This window comes from Helicoverpa armigera, chromosome 5, assembly GCF_030705265.1.
Source record: "Helicoverpa armigera isolate CAAS_96S chromosome 5, ASM3070526v1, whole genome shotgun sequence".
Taxonomy (NCBI): domain Eukaryota; kingdom Metazoa; phylum Arthropoda; class Insecta; order Lepidoptera; family Noctuidae; genus Helicoverpa; species Helicoverpa armigera.
Window position 1 is genome coordinate 11,999,881 of NC_087124.1, and position 16,676 is coordinate 12,016,556.

General features: G+C 35.2%; 3 protein-coding genes and 1 non-coding gene across 6 annotated transcripts in view; 1 reads left to right on the forward strand and 3 right to left on the reverse strand.

The window, feature by feature from the left end:
• The window catches only part of LOC110379640 (uncharacterized), a 62,800-nt gene extending 59,826 nt beyond the window's left edge, over positions 1 to 2,974 (reverse strand). The window contains exon 1 of one of the 2 annotated variants that reach the window (XM_021339390.3): positions 2,539 to 2,974. In XM_021339390.3, coding sequence (XP_021195065.2) covers positions 2,539 to 2,593 — 55 coding nt within the window. In that variant the 5' untranslated portion in view covers positions 2,594 to 2,974. The remainder of the gene's footprint in view (positions 1 to 2,538) is intronic. The other variant, XM_021339391.3, reaches the window with a different exon arrangement.
• Positions 2,975 to 4,349: 1,375 nt separating this feature from the next.
• Positions 4,350 to 7,340, forward strand: LOC110379642 (UDP-xylose and UDP-N-acetylglucosamine transporter). The gene is made up of 4 exons (XM_049842758.2): positions 4,350 to 4,713; positions 5,344 to 5,465; positions 5,960 to 6,227; positions 6,724 to 7,340. Exons 1-4 carry the CDS (start codon positions 4,546 to 4,548, stop codon positions 7,087 to 7,089), a joined length of 924 nt encoding a protein of 307 aa, XP_049698715.2. The 5' UTR covers positions 4,350 to 4,545; the 3' UTR covers positions 7,090 to 7,340.
• Positions 7,328 to 10,541, reverse strand: Rbp1 (RNA-binding protein 1). 2 transcript variants are annotated; one of them, XM_021339397.3, is made up of 5 exons: positions 10,423 to 10,541; positions 10,114 to 10,322; positions 9,150 to 9,221; positions 7,737 to 7,887; positions 7,328 to 7,651 (listed from the first exon to the last, which is right to left on the reverse strand). In XM_021339397.3, exons 2-4 carry the CDS (start codon positions 10,320 to 10,322, stop codon positions 7,737 to 7,739), a joined length of 432 nt encoding a protein of 143 aa, XP_021195072.1. In that variant the 5' UTR covers positions 10,423 to 10,541; the 3' UTR covers positions 7,328 to 7,651. The 2 variants fall into 2 exon arrangements, with proteins under 2 accessions (XP_021195072.1, XP_021195071.1); XM_021339396.3 differs by lacking the exon at positions 7,328 to 7,651 and adding an exon at positions 8,234 to 8,763 and having other exon boundaries at positions 7,747 to 7,887.
• On the reverse strand, positions 9,512 to 9,645 carry LOC126055124 (small nucleolar RNA SNORA53). Its single transcript, XR_007511249.1, has one exon. It is a non-coding gene; the product is annotated as a small nucleolar RNA SNORA53 (small nucleolar RNA).
• Positions 10,542 to 16,676: the final 6,135 nt, after the last annotated feature.

Below are 16,676 nucleotides of genomic sequence, written 5' to 3' on the forward strand. Positions count from 1 at the left end.
TTTTCGTTTCTGTGTTCAATAAAAGATGTTTCGTTAATGACTCTCTCATTGGCATCATAGATAGTCGCTCCATGTAAAAACTCTGGTACTCAGCTGCCAGTTAAGCTGGAAGCCGACTCCAACATAGTTGGGAAAAAGCAAGGCTAATGATAAAGGCATCATTGATATGTTTACTTATATCAAATGCTTTTGTCGAATCCGAGATTTTCTTTGCCGCAATTTTCTTCGCGTCTGCCTTATTTTAATTTGGTAACTTGGACTGGAAAGTTTATGTTATGTTTTTGGTCTTAATTTCAGCTGTTATACCTACATCATTATACAAATATATACCAAGGCTGTTTCCGTTCTTATACCTTAACCATAGTTTGTTTTATAGGTCCTACTTTTCCCTTCCCCAGTTATGACGTTTTGCCAAATAGTTGATGGCTTCTATTTTGAGTAATGTTACGTTTCTTCGTGCCATTTGGCGCATGGCACTGGCCGTGACAGTGATGATTTGATTTGTGGTTGATCCACTTGCTTGCCTGTAATACTTTCGTTAATGTTCCTATCTTCTTTGGGTCTCAGATAATTTATGTTTCAATGACAACAATAAAATATGGTTTTGTACATGTCTCAAAACTGTTATTTTTATTCAAATGAATTACTTCTGTATTCGTTGTTCATATATAGTTTTTTGTTGCAATGACAAAAATTTCATAGTTCTAGCATACAATTTGTACAATTTTTTTAACACAAAGCCAAAAAGCCATGGAATTTTAATGGCTCAGGTCTACATTTTCTAGGAAAATTACAACACATTCAGATTGCTGCAAAGTCGCTGACTTGCCATTAATTCTTTAGGACGTGATCAAACTACTAAATTGTAGTTTTATTTTCAACATTTTATGTTCTCCGCTATTTATTGTGGTTTTCCCACGTTATTTTGCAAACGCAGTTGCTATATGAACAAGTTTTTTTTATTAGAAAGGTCTAAACGTATATTGATCTAACTAAGTATGTAAGCGAAAGAGTGAAAAATAATTACCTACAGCTTGTCATTATAAGCTATACAACCTTGTGTCAAAATATATGAACGAAACACTACTGATGATTTAAGAGGCATTAAATGGCTTACTTCAGAGCGGTAAAGTTTAATGACGAAAGTTGTAGTGTTTTGTTCGTACATTTTAGCTGTTGTAAAGTCACTAGTACCCACCTTCTAAGTAGAAGCTTTAAACTGAATAACTTTTTTATGGTCATGACCTTTGCTCAGCTAGGCTAACGTGCTTCCTCTCGTCCTATTGATTTACGAACAATAGATTTTCCTTATAGCCAGTAATTACACAATTAACAGCATGTATTAAACCTATGTAGGCATAGAATTTAGTTTGCGTTGTTGAAGCCTAAGGATCTAGTGAGCAATTCTGTCCGCGCAAAACAAATGAATGCTGACTTAAATATTGTGGAGGCTACTGAGCTCAAAATCGATGGTAAGGAACATTTTGGAATGACGTGGTATTTTCGTAACTGTTAAGTCAGATACATATTCTATTGGACATGGTGGGCCTATAAGTTCTTATGATACGATGATACCTCACCTCGTTAAGTTGACTGCGAAGAATTTTAGATTGGAACTTTGTTGAAGTACGTTATTTGCAAAGATTTTTCAGTCAGTATCGTCAACATTGAGTAAACAGGCACATTTGTTTCTCCTTCCTTGGCCAAGTTCAATTCTTCATCAATTCTGCCTTAGTTGATAGGTAAGTAGTTAGGTGCCTACCTGCTATCACCATGTCCTTAGCATAACTTGTATCAGACATTGTTACCATAATTATCTGAAGAAACAAGCATGATAAACATCTAGGTGCGTGTGCGCAACGACACACCGTAGGTAATTGATGGGCTTGCAGTAAACATGCTATAACTACCGTTCTATCTTTAGCTTCAGCTATCATGCAACTTGATTATAAATACAGGTCCAGGTACGTCTTTAACACAAGCTATATTTAAGGAATTATTTTTTATTTTCATCGGAAGTTCCACAAAATTCTCACAGTGTGTTCAGTTATCAAAACTTCTAAAATTCTATTCGTGTCAATGCTTTGAAATAACCAGATAGACGTTAAGATAACATTAGTTATTTACTTACGACGGAGCAAAAACTATGCTAATTTAATTTAGCAAGGCGTGCAAATTAATTTATTTCGTCACGCTCCGGTGGTAGGGTAACAGTTAAGCAGCTTAGTTCCGTAAGCATATCAAAATCTTCTTAACCCACACTTTGGTGGGAATAAATACCTACTTAATTCGGGATTATTGCCTTTTGTGGGTAAAAATCTCCCTGGGATAATATTTTTTTCCCAAGAGGAGTCCAATCTCGACGTTTAGAAAGTAAGACAACATGGGATCCTTGATTCTATCTTCTATTTTGTAGTGGAACGAACTATGAATTAATTCAGATAAACATATTTTTTGCAATACCGGTTGTACAAAAACAACAATACGTTCAATCTCGAAGGTCGCTTTAAATAATCAAATTAAGTTACAATCACTTACCTGATGGGAATATATTTAAAACGAGCACACACAACACTAGGAATCCTGTCAACATTTTCCCAACAGTTCAATTTCGTTCACACTTGACAAATAATCAAAAATATTAACCGTTTGCATTGTGTATTAAAAAAAAATAAAACAGATACAATCACTAGTCACTTATGTATCACTCACATCACCAAAAACTGTTGATTTTGATCAGAGTAAAAAATAACAGTTGAAGCGATCGTTTAAACTCTCGATGCGTGAAATCGGAACGGAGCTATCATTTTGGCGCGAAACAACACGTCCGCGCGACTGAGCGCGGCGAGGCGGACTTGCACAGGCACACTCGCTCGAAGTCTCGATAGTTGATTAACCAACTCGTTGGTACCGGGCTCGGCGGCTGTGGCGCGAGGCTTGTTTGGGCGGTTACCTATTTACCTACGACTCACGACTGTTGCGACGCGGCAGTAGGTAGACTGAGGTACTCCCTATCGCCACTACAGTGTATCCATTCTTTCATTGCATGCACTCAATATTTCCTCAACCGTCCTGAATTGCGGTGAGACTGTCGGAAAGCTTTAGGCCTTAGGCACTCAAGCAGTAAGCACGCCGGTGTGGCCTAGTAGTTAAAGTACCGGCTTCTCAAGTACGAATGTGCGAGTTCAATTCCAGGTCAGGAAGAGGATGGAGGATCAAGAAATGTAATAGATCATTGACTTGACTGTCTAAAATTGAGTACCGATGTCATATCATCAGATACCTTAAGTAAGACTGGAAACTGCTATAAACAGACTCCCAAGTACTAAAGAAAATCCTGGGAAAATGTCTGAAATCTAGACTGATCTGTAAGCTTGCATCTGAAATGCAGGATCAGGAATTCTCGGCCATCAGGCATTTTGCTTGTTGTTTGTTAGAAACAAAAAACTAGACTGAATGGTAGATAGACATTGTTATTCAGAGTCTTATACATAAAAAATACAACTAAAACAAAAATAAGTAATTAAAAACCTATCATTTCCTCTCTTAGGAACTATTTTATGGCAATGTAGACGAACAATTTACTTTTGGTACTTATTTACTCCCCGCACTGCGTAGTAACCTTTATCGTATCGCCTAATTCGGCGATACCAATATTCTTAAGGTGGAATTTCAAACTACGTTTCATCGCCCTTGCCTAACCTTGAAGAAAAAATGTGGTAAAAACTATTGGCAAACTGGTTCCCTACAAACGAGTAGATAAAGATTATACCACTTATGAGTCACAAAATGTTATTGCTATTATTTTTTTCTACCATCTACTTAGTAGTGAAAACGTTGGCAACTCGTGCATTAGTGTTGCCAATAATTACAGAGCATGCTTTCCCAATATAAACGCAATTAATAAAACTTGTTCTTTTTTTTTAAACACTTAATATTATTTCAGAAATCACTTCATATTATACTTCTATTGTTCGACTTCCATAAATGGAAGGAGGCGGTCAATTCGTGGTCTTTGCCATTAATCCCATTTAATACTACCCCACGGTTTTACAGCCCATGGGAAATACTTCGCGAAACCAGGTTAAAAAACAGCCGTCCTTTAATCATTCTCGTTAGAATGCTAGAAGCGTTTTAAAATCAGACCATTACTGAGATTGGTGCGTTCCAGTAAACAAACAAAATGACAAAAATCTGATGTGCTTTATAATATTAAAGTATTGCTACAGATTACATAATAGTGGTACAGCTTTTTATTGGGGTAATAAGATTTTTAGCTTGGCTATTCCTAAGATTAACGACACTTTGACAGTTAGTACGTGACTATCGTCATAAACGCCTAAACGTCAGTCACGTCACAATAGAATTTCTGTTTATCTGTCAGTGTCAGTAGTGATCTGTGTCAAGCTGGCTGCGCGGGCGCCGTAAAAAATACGAATTTCCGCGAATGAGTTATTCTTTTTAAAAACTTAGTAATGCGAATATATCAAAAAGTTACTGGCGAGAAATATAAAGCTAAACGAGTGTTAAAATAAAGTATTCAAGATGGGTGTTTCGCGAACGACAGTAAATGTTTTTATAGGATGTTGTTCCAGCGCTTTTCTTATAGAAATTCTTATGGCAAAGAGGCCAAGCAGCGCTAATTTAGTTACCTTTTTACAATTCTTCTTTATTACTTTATATGGGTTCGTAGTTACTTCAAAGTTTGGAACGGTGAGTCATTTTACAGAGAACTAATTACGTCAGTTTATGATGTTCTTATGATTTAATTTTGTTATTTTCCTTTTGCGTGAATCAATCGCCCTTCAGCATCCTTTTGTATGGTTTAAAAATATGTTTATTCATATCTTATTGCAAGAAGCTTGCATTGCTTAGAAACAATACTTTAATTACCAACTTAAGTAGGTAGTTTCCAAGTCCAAGTAGAAAGTTTTCAAAGTAGTTTAGCTATTAACCTGGAATGTCACTTATTTATTAGATATACCTACCTAACATAGGTAATCAACTGTTGTAGAGTTAGAAATTGATAAACTGACCTGGTTTTCACAGTTTCCAATTGGATACTAATAGGGCTTATCTACTTAAATTGTAAGAACTAGTGAAATTTTATATGGCTTCAAAGTTTGCAATTGTACCCTACCTATATTTCAGAATTGTATATTAATTCAAATGAATTTTAATCTAATTAGGTGTCTTGTATATATATCCAACACATGCTTTGTATTTAACACCAGTTTGAACTCCCATGATCCCAAGTGCTATCTTACATCACTCATACAATTTCTATATCTACTTATTTATATTCTTTCTTACTTACCTACTAATCAACTGAAATTCTTTCAGGTAGGTCCAAAGATACCTCTAAAGCAGTATGTGATGCTAGTCAGCCTCTTCTTCATAACTACTGTGGCTAATAACTATGTATACGCCTTGCATGTGCCCTCCACATTGCATATGATAATACGGTAACTATTTACAAATCATACATTGTATTATTTCATCAATACAACTAATATAATTAAGAAGAACCATTTTGTAGTTTTACCATTAAGGCCTCGAAAGTTCTGAACCAATTTGAAAAAATTCTCTCGCTGTTTGAAAGCTACATTCTTCCCGAGTAAGAGGCTATATTTTATCCTGGTACGGGCAATAGTTTTACCCATGGGAAACGGATGGAACTGTGGGAAAATGGCTAGTTAAAGCATTATGTGGCAATAAGGAAAAAGGTCCTCTGGCCTGAGCATGCTTGTTCAACATCTTTGCTTTGTGATATTGAATTAAAAAATGTCAAAATTAGTAGTATTACCTATGATTTTTTAAATGCACCAGTCTGCCTGCATTAGTTGAGTCTGTACTTAAGAAAGTATTATGCAAGCAGTCATATTAAAATTAGACAATTCTTTTGAAGAGTTGATTCAACTGAGTAAATTTTCTAAGAGTTATGGTCTTTCGTTTCCAGGTCAGCATCCTCACCAGCCAGCATGCTCGTGTACTGCTGTGTAAAGAAACAAATGCCAAAGCTAAACAATGCAATAGGATCAATACTTATAAGTGCCGGCGTAGCACTGGCTATGTACGGTGGAGCCCCAACGGATGAGGAAAATAAAGGGACATTCCTATATTGGTGCATAGGAGTTACCATACTATTGGCAACACTTATAACCGGTGCTTTTACTGGACTTCAACAGGAGAGGTTGTATTCAAAATATGGGAAACACCCAAATGAGGTAAAAAATTACATTATTTACTTTTGTTTCTTGTTAATGTTGGTACATTTTACCATACAAGGAAAATTAATATTATGACATGGCAAGTCTCCTTACATAATATAGGCTGTTTTAAATGAAGTTACAAGATAGCTAGCTAGATAAATATCCTACATTTTTATTATCACTGTTAATGGAGAAGCTTATCTATAATATAACCATTATTAGCAGTCTGGGCAAATATCTTTATCTTCATAAGGTATGTAATAAAATACTAATTGCATAATTAGTGTTATTTTCGCCGGTTGTTATCAGTTATTTTGTGGGTAATTTTGGCTAATTATACATCATAAAATAGATGTTTTTTTAAATTTATTTTATTTATACAGCTTGAACTTTTGGGTACGCAAAATCAGGTCAGGGGTTTCGGACGGGAATTTTTCTATAGGTATACTTGTTACGGAACGGTTCCGTAGTCGCCTAGTGAAGATTATTGAATGTTTATTGTATTTTTCAGATGCTGTTTTACACACACGCCATTCCAATGCCATTATTCTTCGGAATCTCCTCTCAATTGATGAATGAGTCAACAGATCTTCCTTTAGATGGATGGCTTCTAATTGGGTTGAACATTCTTTCTCAATTCTATTGCACACATTCAGTCCATGACTTGGCAACCAAAGAGACTTCGGTCACAGTGACCTTCATACTAACGTTGAGGAAGTTTGCATCTCTATTGATCTCCACCATAGTTTTTAAAAATAATTTAAATATTTTTCACGTAATAGGAACTCTTTTGGTTGCTGTCGGTACATGCGTGTATTTTGACTTTTTCTCTGCTAAACGGCAACAACCAGTCACCATGAAAAGTAAACTAAAGTAGGTAGGTACTAGGTACCATGACATTCCTTTAGGCAAATAATGTCTCATAGTGACATATTTATCTATTAAAATTGTGAAATTCGGCCTTCCAGATCTTTGAGATTTAAAATATTATATTTAGTGTTATTCTTAGATATATTTTAACTTATACACTGTTTGCATTTATGATAAATTATATTTTTACACTTTTTAAGTACACTTTATGTATTTTATAAGTAGGATATATTGAATAAAAAATATTTCACTTTTAAATCCCACATTTATTTAGTCATCTTAAAAATATTTTGTATGTAAACTATAGGTGATTCTTATACAAGAAAATTATACAACTTTTGTAAGGTATCTACAGAAATAAAAATATACAACCTTACAAGCAAACTAAAGTAACTACATACGATCGACAAGATGAAGCTGCTTGTACCATTATATGAGAAAATATATACTTGTTTGCAACCTACTTCAAATCCATACACTCAATCGCTCTATTCACTTCACGTCACTTATATTACAGAATATTTGTCCAATTAATTAAAACTTCTTCAACTGCCAATGTAGTTCATTATCTGAAAACGATAATTCTCAATTAAGTACATCGTATTATCGCGCTTATGGATATGATATAAAAGGAATAAAAACGAAGGTACGAACCTATCTGCTCTTGCTGTCAGAGCGGCTGCGGCGGTCGCGAGACCGTGAGCGACGTACTGATGGCGAGCGGCGGCGCACCGACGGCGATCGGCGCGGAGAGCCGGACCGGCCGCGCGAGTACGAGCGTCGGCGCGGACTGCGACTGCGGGATCTATCAACATATCCACGTTACTTCAAGCTCAGTCTCTCCACTACGAAACACATGGCAACTTCTACACCTCAAGGACATTCAATTAGACGGCGATTGAATTTACATCTATCCCCTCATTACAAAGAAACTGACTTATTTACTGACCGCTTTGTTCAATTGACATAACTCAATATGCGTAGTCTTGTAAAATTTAGTCTTAGTTTGCTATATTTGGGGCCCCATTTAACATTTACATCTACATTACTCAAAACCCTAGTTACCTACACCTTAAACGCCAACACGACGATTTTCTCTAATTCTAAGTATTAGGCAAGGTAAGGTTCTAAGTATAGGATTTAAAAAGTACCGAGAAATGGTGAGCCTGCGAAGGTCGACCGTTGTGGGGCTGCTGTGAGGCCGAAGGGATATTACTGAGGCGGAGGCGTTTCAATGTTATCTTCCGTCGAACGGTGGCATTAATTGGAAGTTTCAAGAAAAATTGCGGTAACACGGGGAAGTCGATCGCCTTAGGTTGTATTCTAGCTCGGTGCCACGGTGACGACGAGTGTGTGCAGTCGGTGAAGCATTAGGAGTTGCAATGACATTCAGGACAGTTGTAGGTTCCTATACTGTGTGGCTCTCTATAATGCATTTATTCAAGTCCAGGTTCGGATTACGGTTGGGGACTAGGTGATGGCGGTCAGGAGGTAAGTTATAGGGACGCAGATGTTGGAGACTTCGGCTGCGCGCAGAAGTTTGGAGAGCCGATCGCAGAAGTTGAGCGGGATGTTGTTGCGAGCGGCGTTCGCGGATGTCAGATTGGTTAACGAGCCGTAGTTGTGGTGAACACATGTGGTGAGGTCGTTGGTGTGTTGGTGGTTGGTTGATAAAATGGACCTGCAAACGTTCCAACACCCACCACTTTTAATATTTCCAGATCAACTTACTTAGCTACGTGTTTTTAGCAGATTTTATTAAAATAGTAATATCTTAAATTACAGTTCAGTACAGGTATTTGTGTCAAAAGCAAATATGTAATTAGTTTCGCATTTGCTTGGTAGTAGAGCTTTTCAGAGTTAAATAATGATAATGTAGGTACACAACTGTTAATGATCATTTCTAGTGAGTACTCCCCATTAATTTTATAATCATTACTCAGCTTTTGTCATTAGATTGTATATAATAGATAATTTAATGACACAATCATTAATAATCCCCATTGTTTTGTATAGAAATTTATTGGTAAAGAACTCCAAAGAAAACAAAATGAGTTTTCAACATACCTGGAGTATCTGCGATCTCTTCTGGTGCGGCCGTTAGACATTTCTACTCTGATACGAGTGCCACAGCATCGACTAGAAACAAAAACGAAAAACAATTCAACTAAAAAATCGTCAAAAACAGAATTGGTGCTTTGCAAACTACTGCCCAGCCTAGAGGAAGATGTTAGGTATAATGATTTTTACCGATAATAGGTAACCTATACTGCACGAAAATAAATATTCCTGACGAAAATGTTGCTATCTTATGTACCTACTCAACATTACTTAGGTACATAAGGGAATTTAGGTCAAGCAAAAGTTAATGAACATCCAAAGATGCATATTTAGCAAATAGTACGAAAGTAGTTACGTTTTAAATAAAAATGTTCCCCATTCCAAGACAAGTGCCATCCATAGGAATACCACATCTCAGTCTTAGTATGGAGGTATCATGATCTAGCACACTTATGACTCAAGCGTTTCACATTGAGGATGAAACGGATCTAAGGAGCGTGCACAAAACTACGGCGCAGGTTGAGATTTGAACTCGCAACCTATCGATCGGCAGTCAACGCCATAGCAGCGAGGCTATCGTATAGTTAATAAGTGTTTCGAAATTTGGATTCTCATGCAAGGGTCCTTAGAGTTTAAAATGCCTCGATATCAAACAGAGCTTTCACAGCACAACCTCATAAAACATTTAAGTCTGGGGCGTCTCGTCCGACGGTTTAAGTGGATCGATAACTTCAGCGGCGTGCTTATGTACCATTCATAAATAACATGGTAATTACTGATTTCCGACTGCAACTAAATTTACGAGAACATTCAAAAGCATTTAGATAAATATCCACCACTCTCCAAGTGGGTCAAGCAAAACTAAAATGGCGGATGCACTTCGCCAACTCCATCATTTCATAAACATTTAGAAAAAAGTACCAGATGGAATGTGAAAAATGTATGAGTTTACAATAAAACGAATACTTACGTGCCATCCAATCCACGCACGGAGTCTTCAGCGTCACGTGGATCTTCAAATTCCACAAACGCAAATCCTGGCGGGTTTCTCGCCACCCACACATTTCTGATGTTTCCATATTTAGAGAATACCTTCTCTATTTCATATTTAGACGCATTTGTGCCAAGATTGCCCACGTAAACCTTGCAAGAGAGGTCCCACTCTCGGTAGCGAGACATCTGGAAAACGTAAAAGCAACGTGTAACATTTTAAAGGACGCCATTTTGGTAATTTCTTCACTTTTCACAATTACTGTTCGTATAATAACGTGAAACTTACATCGACTTTTACACTACTTTAGTAACAGTAAATTAAATAAATTGAGTACTTGATGAGTACTGAAATAACTCAAATATTTTATGCACAAACTTTGACCCTGTCGCTTGCTAGCAACACAGAGTACATTACAAGAATAGAGTTATCAGTGGCCAATGCAGTACAGCGCCATCCTTTGTTTATTTTAGGAACTACAACTTGCTATGTATATACCTATAGCTAGCAAAACCATTATATAGCTCTGTTGCACAAAAATCTTACCTAAATCTGAATTCATCTACCGTTTCGTCTGAACTGATGTTTATGATAGTACAGAAAAATATTAATTATCAGTACAGAGAAACGGTAGATGAACACAGTATAAAAGTTCTAAGGGAATAAAAAATAAAACAATCATTATTATGATTTGATAATGTGTCTTTTATTATAATAAGTAATAGCCCGTTCTTTAATGCTATCATCTTCATCTTTTTCTGTCCTGGTGCCATTTAATAACAAATTTACATCCCGGCACCAGTTATTTATAAAAAATCTTGAAGAAAAGTCAAATAAAAAATCTGTCAACTCGCTTTTGTGGTCTGGGCAAGTCAAAAAACTAAAATCTATGACTGTGTACAAAATTGTCTTTATATAATTTTTTATGCGAGGCATATCACTTTTTCTTTTTAAAATATAAGTGACTACGTCTTGGATTGCAGAGAATAGTTTTGTTGTGTTTTCGGAAGGGTAGGCGAGTGATTTAAACGAAGAGTACTCTCTTATTTTTATATATTCATTTATTTCTTGTTCTTCTTCTTCATTACAATATAAAATTGCTTTACAATTTTTGCAATTTTTAAATACATTTTTTTTTGCCTGTTTTATTACATAGCCGGTTACGTAGCTGAGTTGGCTTATAATTTTGGATTACTTTTTTTCATTAAAATCTATAATTTCGCAATTAATATCATCGATATCTATTTCATTTATTTCTGTGAGTTCATTAATATCCTCCTTTTTTAATAAGTAGTCCATTGATTGAAAAATTTTACAGTCATCTTCTTCACAATTTGACCCTACAGAATGACTACTTGATAAATTATTTATTAATAAGCTTGCAAAAGCTGACTCAAAGCCAGATGGGGTTGGTGATATATTTCTGTATCCATGAGACCGTATACAGCCAAAAAAATTCTCTAATGGATCTTGATTTAAGTGTCTCATCCAGAATGATTTTATATTATATTCATTGAATGCCTTATTTTTTAAAACTTCAATATTTTCCAGCGTACGTAACCAGTTTGTAATTGATGGCACACTACCTTCCCTTCCTCCTCTACCAATAAACTTCATAGATTTTAAAACTTTTTTTGCCCTCGCCCATACCTTACTGTGATCAGATTTTGGGGTGACTGATTTTAACAGCACTTTACCGCTTCTTTTTTTTGAATTTTCAAAACTGCCATTCATAGAGTCGAAAAGTTGATCGAAAAACATCAATACGTCTGCGGTATCTTTGCACTCGAAGGAAGTATTCTTTATCTGAAAAGTAGAAATAAAATTAATTTAATTTAAATGATCCCTAAGAAACTTTGTATTGCATATTACTAGTGATCAGGTAATTGGTGCTTTATGAAACTTCGAAATCATGTTTGGTATAATGACTACTAGCTGTCCGCCCGCGATTTCACCAGCGTCGTGAGGGAACTGATAAAAACTATCATTATGTTATTCCTCGGATTTAAATCTATGTCTATACAAATTTTAATCTCAATTGGATCACTAATTTTTGAGTTTACTCAACACACAAAAATACAAATCTTTCCTTATTATATTAGAAACCTCATTTGGAACCTCGATTGGGATTAAACTTGGCAGTAATATAGCCTTCATCGGAAAAACATATAGTAGTTCCCTCAAGAAGCTGGTGAAACCGCTGACGAAAGCTAGTTTTCTATAAACAAACACATTATCAAGTTTTAGTAAATACTTTAGGCTCAGGAAAGTGTATAATTACCACTTATCTGTACAAATTTTATTATAGGTATCGGGACAGATCTTGAACGCTCGGCGTAGAGTGGGGGCGCTTTTCGCATTGTAAACTCAGTATAACCCAAAATTTCGCATGTGCGCAGCTGAAGGTCAGCATTCAAGACCCGTGCCAGTACTTTGCGTGTATTACTACTCACCTGCTAGGTATCCCATACTGGTAGCGACTGTTTGACTAAATATTTGAGTTGCCATCTTAACCTTCATCTTGGGGATTTTCTTTGGATCAATGTGGGCTTCTGTAAGATTTTTAATTAATCGTATACCTTTATAAGAAGGATTTTCCTCATGAAGTTTAATTAGGTGGTCCCACTTCGCAATTTTAACTTCATCTTCTATAATGCACTTCAAATTCTTGGTAATTAAATTATTCCTAATCCCTTTTATTAAGTGGGGGGTGTCAAAAATAGGTATTATTTCCTTGCCATTGACTTCAAATATTTGATGCTTAAAATTTAGATTTTTTCTTATATAATCAACTCTTCTTTCTTCTATCAATTCGTTTATAGCGCTAACATTTGTAGTCCCTTGGTCACAGACCGTTGCAAGCACATAAAACCCACACTGTTGCAATTCGGAAATAATATTTTTTATTAAAAGTTTCAAATCTCCTTTGGAAGTTGTTCCTTTGCAAAATGTGTAAGCCAATGGTTGTTTGTAATTATTTACAAACCCTCTTAACATAAAAACAAGTGCATGATCCGCTATGTTCCTGTTTGTTTGTTTTCCATTATTAATAAATCCCGTAATGGCATCTCGTTTTCTATTATAGTCATAATGGGGTGTAATAGATATTTCATCGAACAGAAGAATGCATAACTTTTCATTTTCTGTCATTTTTTGGGCTCTTTTCTTCAACTGGTTAAATATCCTTTTGTTGATTCCTGGTCTTAGACCAGCACAGGAAATCAGACGACTCAGAGTGATAGGAGATGGTAAAATAAATATTTTACTGAGCCATCTATATGCTTTTGGGCCCTGTTTGTACAAACTGAGAGCCATGATTTTTTCGTCCTTTGTGAACCTTCTTCCCATTTTTCCTTTTGAAATTTCGCGAAATTGCATGACTGTAAACAAGGCTGCCAAAGTCGAAAATTTTGTAAGCACTTCTGAAAAGTGGTATTTTCAGAAAGTCTTAAGGCTCTTTTCAGTCGTGTGGCGTAACTTTCTTTCTTTTGTTGTAACTTCTTGATTGTTTTTGCAGATTCGCTAAGTTTGGTACTGAAAAAAAAAAACCTGTTAAAAGGTAGGTCAATTATCTCTTTCATAGAAATTGAAAACTTAACTTATTCAAGTGCGACTTTGACATAATGAGATTTTCAATTAATTATTTTGGAGGAAAATCTACTTCAGCCCAATCTTCCTCTCTATGTGACCAAAACTCTATTCTCTATTTTGAAATTCTTACTGCAATATACAGTGTAGCGATAATGTTATCAGTATCACATAAAATAGTACACAGTTAACTATTGATCTAATAATTGTATTAAATAAATAAACAATTTCCTAGTGATAACCTTATCGCCACATAGTATACTAATACAATCTATGAAATAAATATTTACCATTTTTTGTCATTGCAGCTGCTTGTTTTAGGGAAATATGTTTTACTCCTGAAGTCTTTACAGGTTTGCCTAAATCTGAAAAATTAAATTAATGCATTTATGTATAAACATAATAAAATATATATATATACACTGCTGAAGAACCAGCAGGTATGGTATACATTACCTAGGCAAAGTATTTAATGGACAATCAAATTTGCAATTTTTCATACATTGTTTAACCCTAAACACCCCAAGTATTCTATAAATTGCCTAGGTATTGTATAGAATACTTGAATAATACACATTGATGGTAGAAAATAAATATATCTACCATACCTATCAACTGATTTTAATCCAAACTAATATAATAAATGCGAAAGTAACTCTGTCTGTCTGTTACGCTTTCCCGCTTAATCCTCGCAACCGATTTTGATGAAATTTGGTACAGACAATCTTTAGACCCCGAGACAGAACATAGGCTACTTTTATTTCGAAAAAAAGGGATGAAGGGGTTGAAATAGAGGTTGAAAGTTTGTATGGGATTTCTTAATTTTAAAAGATAAAACCATGAAACTTTATATTTAAGCACTTGATAAGAAATCATTAAACATTTTTTCTAGCATTTTTGAAATTTCGACCAGCTGGGGTGAAATAAGGGTTGAAAGTTAGTACACAAGTTCATCAAATATCACGTCATAAGAAACAAAAATCGTTTGTTCATTTTGAAAGTTATTTTTTACCAGTGTGGGGTGAAATAGGGTTAAATCCCTACTTCCCTACTAATATTATAAATGCGAAAGTAACTCTGTCTGTCTGTCTGTCTGTTACGCTTTCACGTCTAAACCACTGAACGGAATTAAATAAAATTTGGTACAGAGATAGAGTTGACATTGAGAAAGAACGTAGGATAGTTTTATCCCGGACTTTTGAGAGTTCTCTTGGAAACGCGATATAACCGAACTGGACGCGGGCGAAGCCGCGGTCGGAAGCTAGTTAAAACTATAAGTGTTTTAAGAAATTTACCTGCTTCTGCTAGCTTCTCAAGTTCACTGGTCTTGATAGATATTGGTTCACCAGAATGAAGTGGACCTGCCAAAATAAGTTAACCAGTTCTGAAGAAAAATCACAAATAATTTACAAAATATTTTTATACCAATGTTAAGTCAAGTGCAACAATCATATATTAACTCTATCAAATAAAAACTTACTACTTTAAAAATAAAGTTGATGTGACAATTAAACTTTTTCACTTTACTGAATAACACTAACATGCTTTCAAGATTACCTCAGTAACAAAATTATGGCTTACCTGCTGTGGATGTTGAAGGTTGAGCAAATATTGGATTGTAACTGGTCACATTGGTAACATCTGATAATGGTCTTTACAAGGTATGCCTGTAAATGAAATACATATACTTTTAGAAACTTTTGATAAAGCACTTATTCTTTTTTTAATAAATTGTGCCTGTTTTAATCTTTGACGAAGGAAGGTTATTTAACTTTAAAAATTCTCTCGAAAACAACTTCCTTTTGCATGTAGTGTCAGTCACATTTATATTTTACTAAATAAATGATATTTCAAAATATCCTTGGTTGGCATTTTTTCTCTATAGAATAATTGTTGAAACTGCTACAAAGCCATGTTTAAATTGAAACTAAAAACATAGTACTAATTGTAATAATTACGCAAAACAAAATGTAAATCGTGTCAAATGTGGAGTCGGTCACATATTTAATTGCCAACTTTTTACTGCAGTAAAATTTCTCATTCCCAAATAAATAGAAAGTGTTTTGAGCAGTAATGCTTATTCAAATTACGTTCACAGGCATAGCGCTAGTCTACATCTACACTAATATTGTAAAGAGGATAACTTTGTTTGTTTGTTTGTAATGGATAAACTCAAACACTACTGGAAAATTTTTAAAAATTCTGTCACCATTAAATATTTATATTATCTGGGAGTGACATAGGCTATATTTTATCCAGGTATGGGGAGAAGTTCCCCCGGGACACGGGTGAAGCTGCAGAAAACAGCTACGTACAGTCCACCCACGGTTTCACCTACATCCCAAGGGAACTACTTCTCATATTCAAATAAAAACTATCCTATGCATGACAGTATTTATCCAGCAACAACTTGTCTCACTTGTTTCCCAAGTAGATACACCAGTAGTTTTTGAGTTAAATCTTTCCTGTTAATATTATACTAGCTGTCTGCCTGCGGTTTCACCCGCATCCTGAAAAATCCTGGGTGTCAATCCAAGTCTTTCACCGGGTTTTAATCTATGTCCATACCAAATTTTATCTCAATCGGTTTAGTAGTTTAGAAGCCTATTCAATACAAACAATCAAGTCTTTCCTCTTTATAATATTAGTATAGTATAGATAGTTACCTATATAGTAATAGTATAGATAAAAATCTATAGTTGTACTCAGGCAAAAACACATTTCAAGTACCTTTTAAATGCAAAGTAGGAACTGCATTAGCACTTAATCTTGAACTTCTTGTATGGTATTTACTTTCGAAGTGCTTGTGGCATATTTTTCTGTTTTTGAATACAAATTGGTTATCCAAAACCAGAATATCTCCCCCAATTGAGTAGACCCAAGATCTAAATCTGTCCTCTTCCTTATCGGGGTTGGGAAATGAATGCAAAATAACATTGCAATCATCACCTGTA

What these genes read in the sequence shown, in the direction of transcription:
- LOC110379642 (XM_049842758.2), top strand. Translation starts at nt 4,546, where the DNA reads ATGGGTGTTTCGCGAACGACAGTAAATGTTTTTATAGGATGTTGTTCC. An exon ending in ACATTGCATATGATAATACG is followed by an intron (nt 5,466 to 5,959) that starts GTAACTATTTAC and finishes TTTCGTTTCCAG; the next exon opens with GTCAGCATCCTCACCAGCCA. An exon ending in ATGGGAAACACCCAAATGAG is followed by an intron (nt 6,228 to 6,723) that starts GTAAAAAATTAC and finishes TGTATTTTTCAG; the next exon opens with ATGCTGTTTTACACACACGC.
- Rbp1 (XM_021339396.3), bottom strand. Translation starts at nt 10,322, where the DNA reads ATGTCTCGCTACCGAGAGTGGGACCTCTCTTGCAAGGTTTACGTGGGC. An exon ending in GTGCGTGGATTGGATGGCAC is followed by an intron (nt 9,222 to 10,113) that starts GTAAGTATTCGT and finishes TTTTGTTTCTAG; the next exon opens with TCGATGCTGTGGCACTCGTA. An exon ending in AGAGATCGCAGATACTCCAG is followed by an intron (nt 8,764 to 9,149) that starts GTATGTTGAAAA and finishes GAACGTTTGCAG; the next exon opens with GTCCATTTTATCAACCAACC.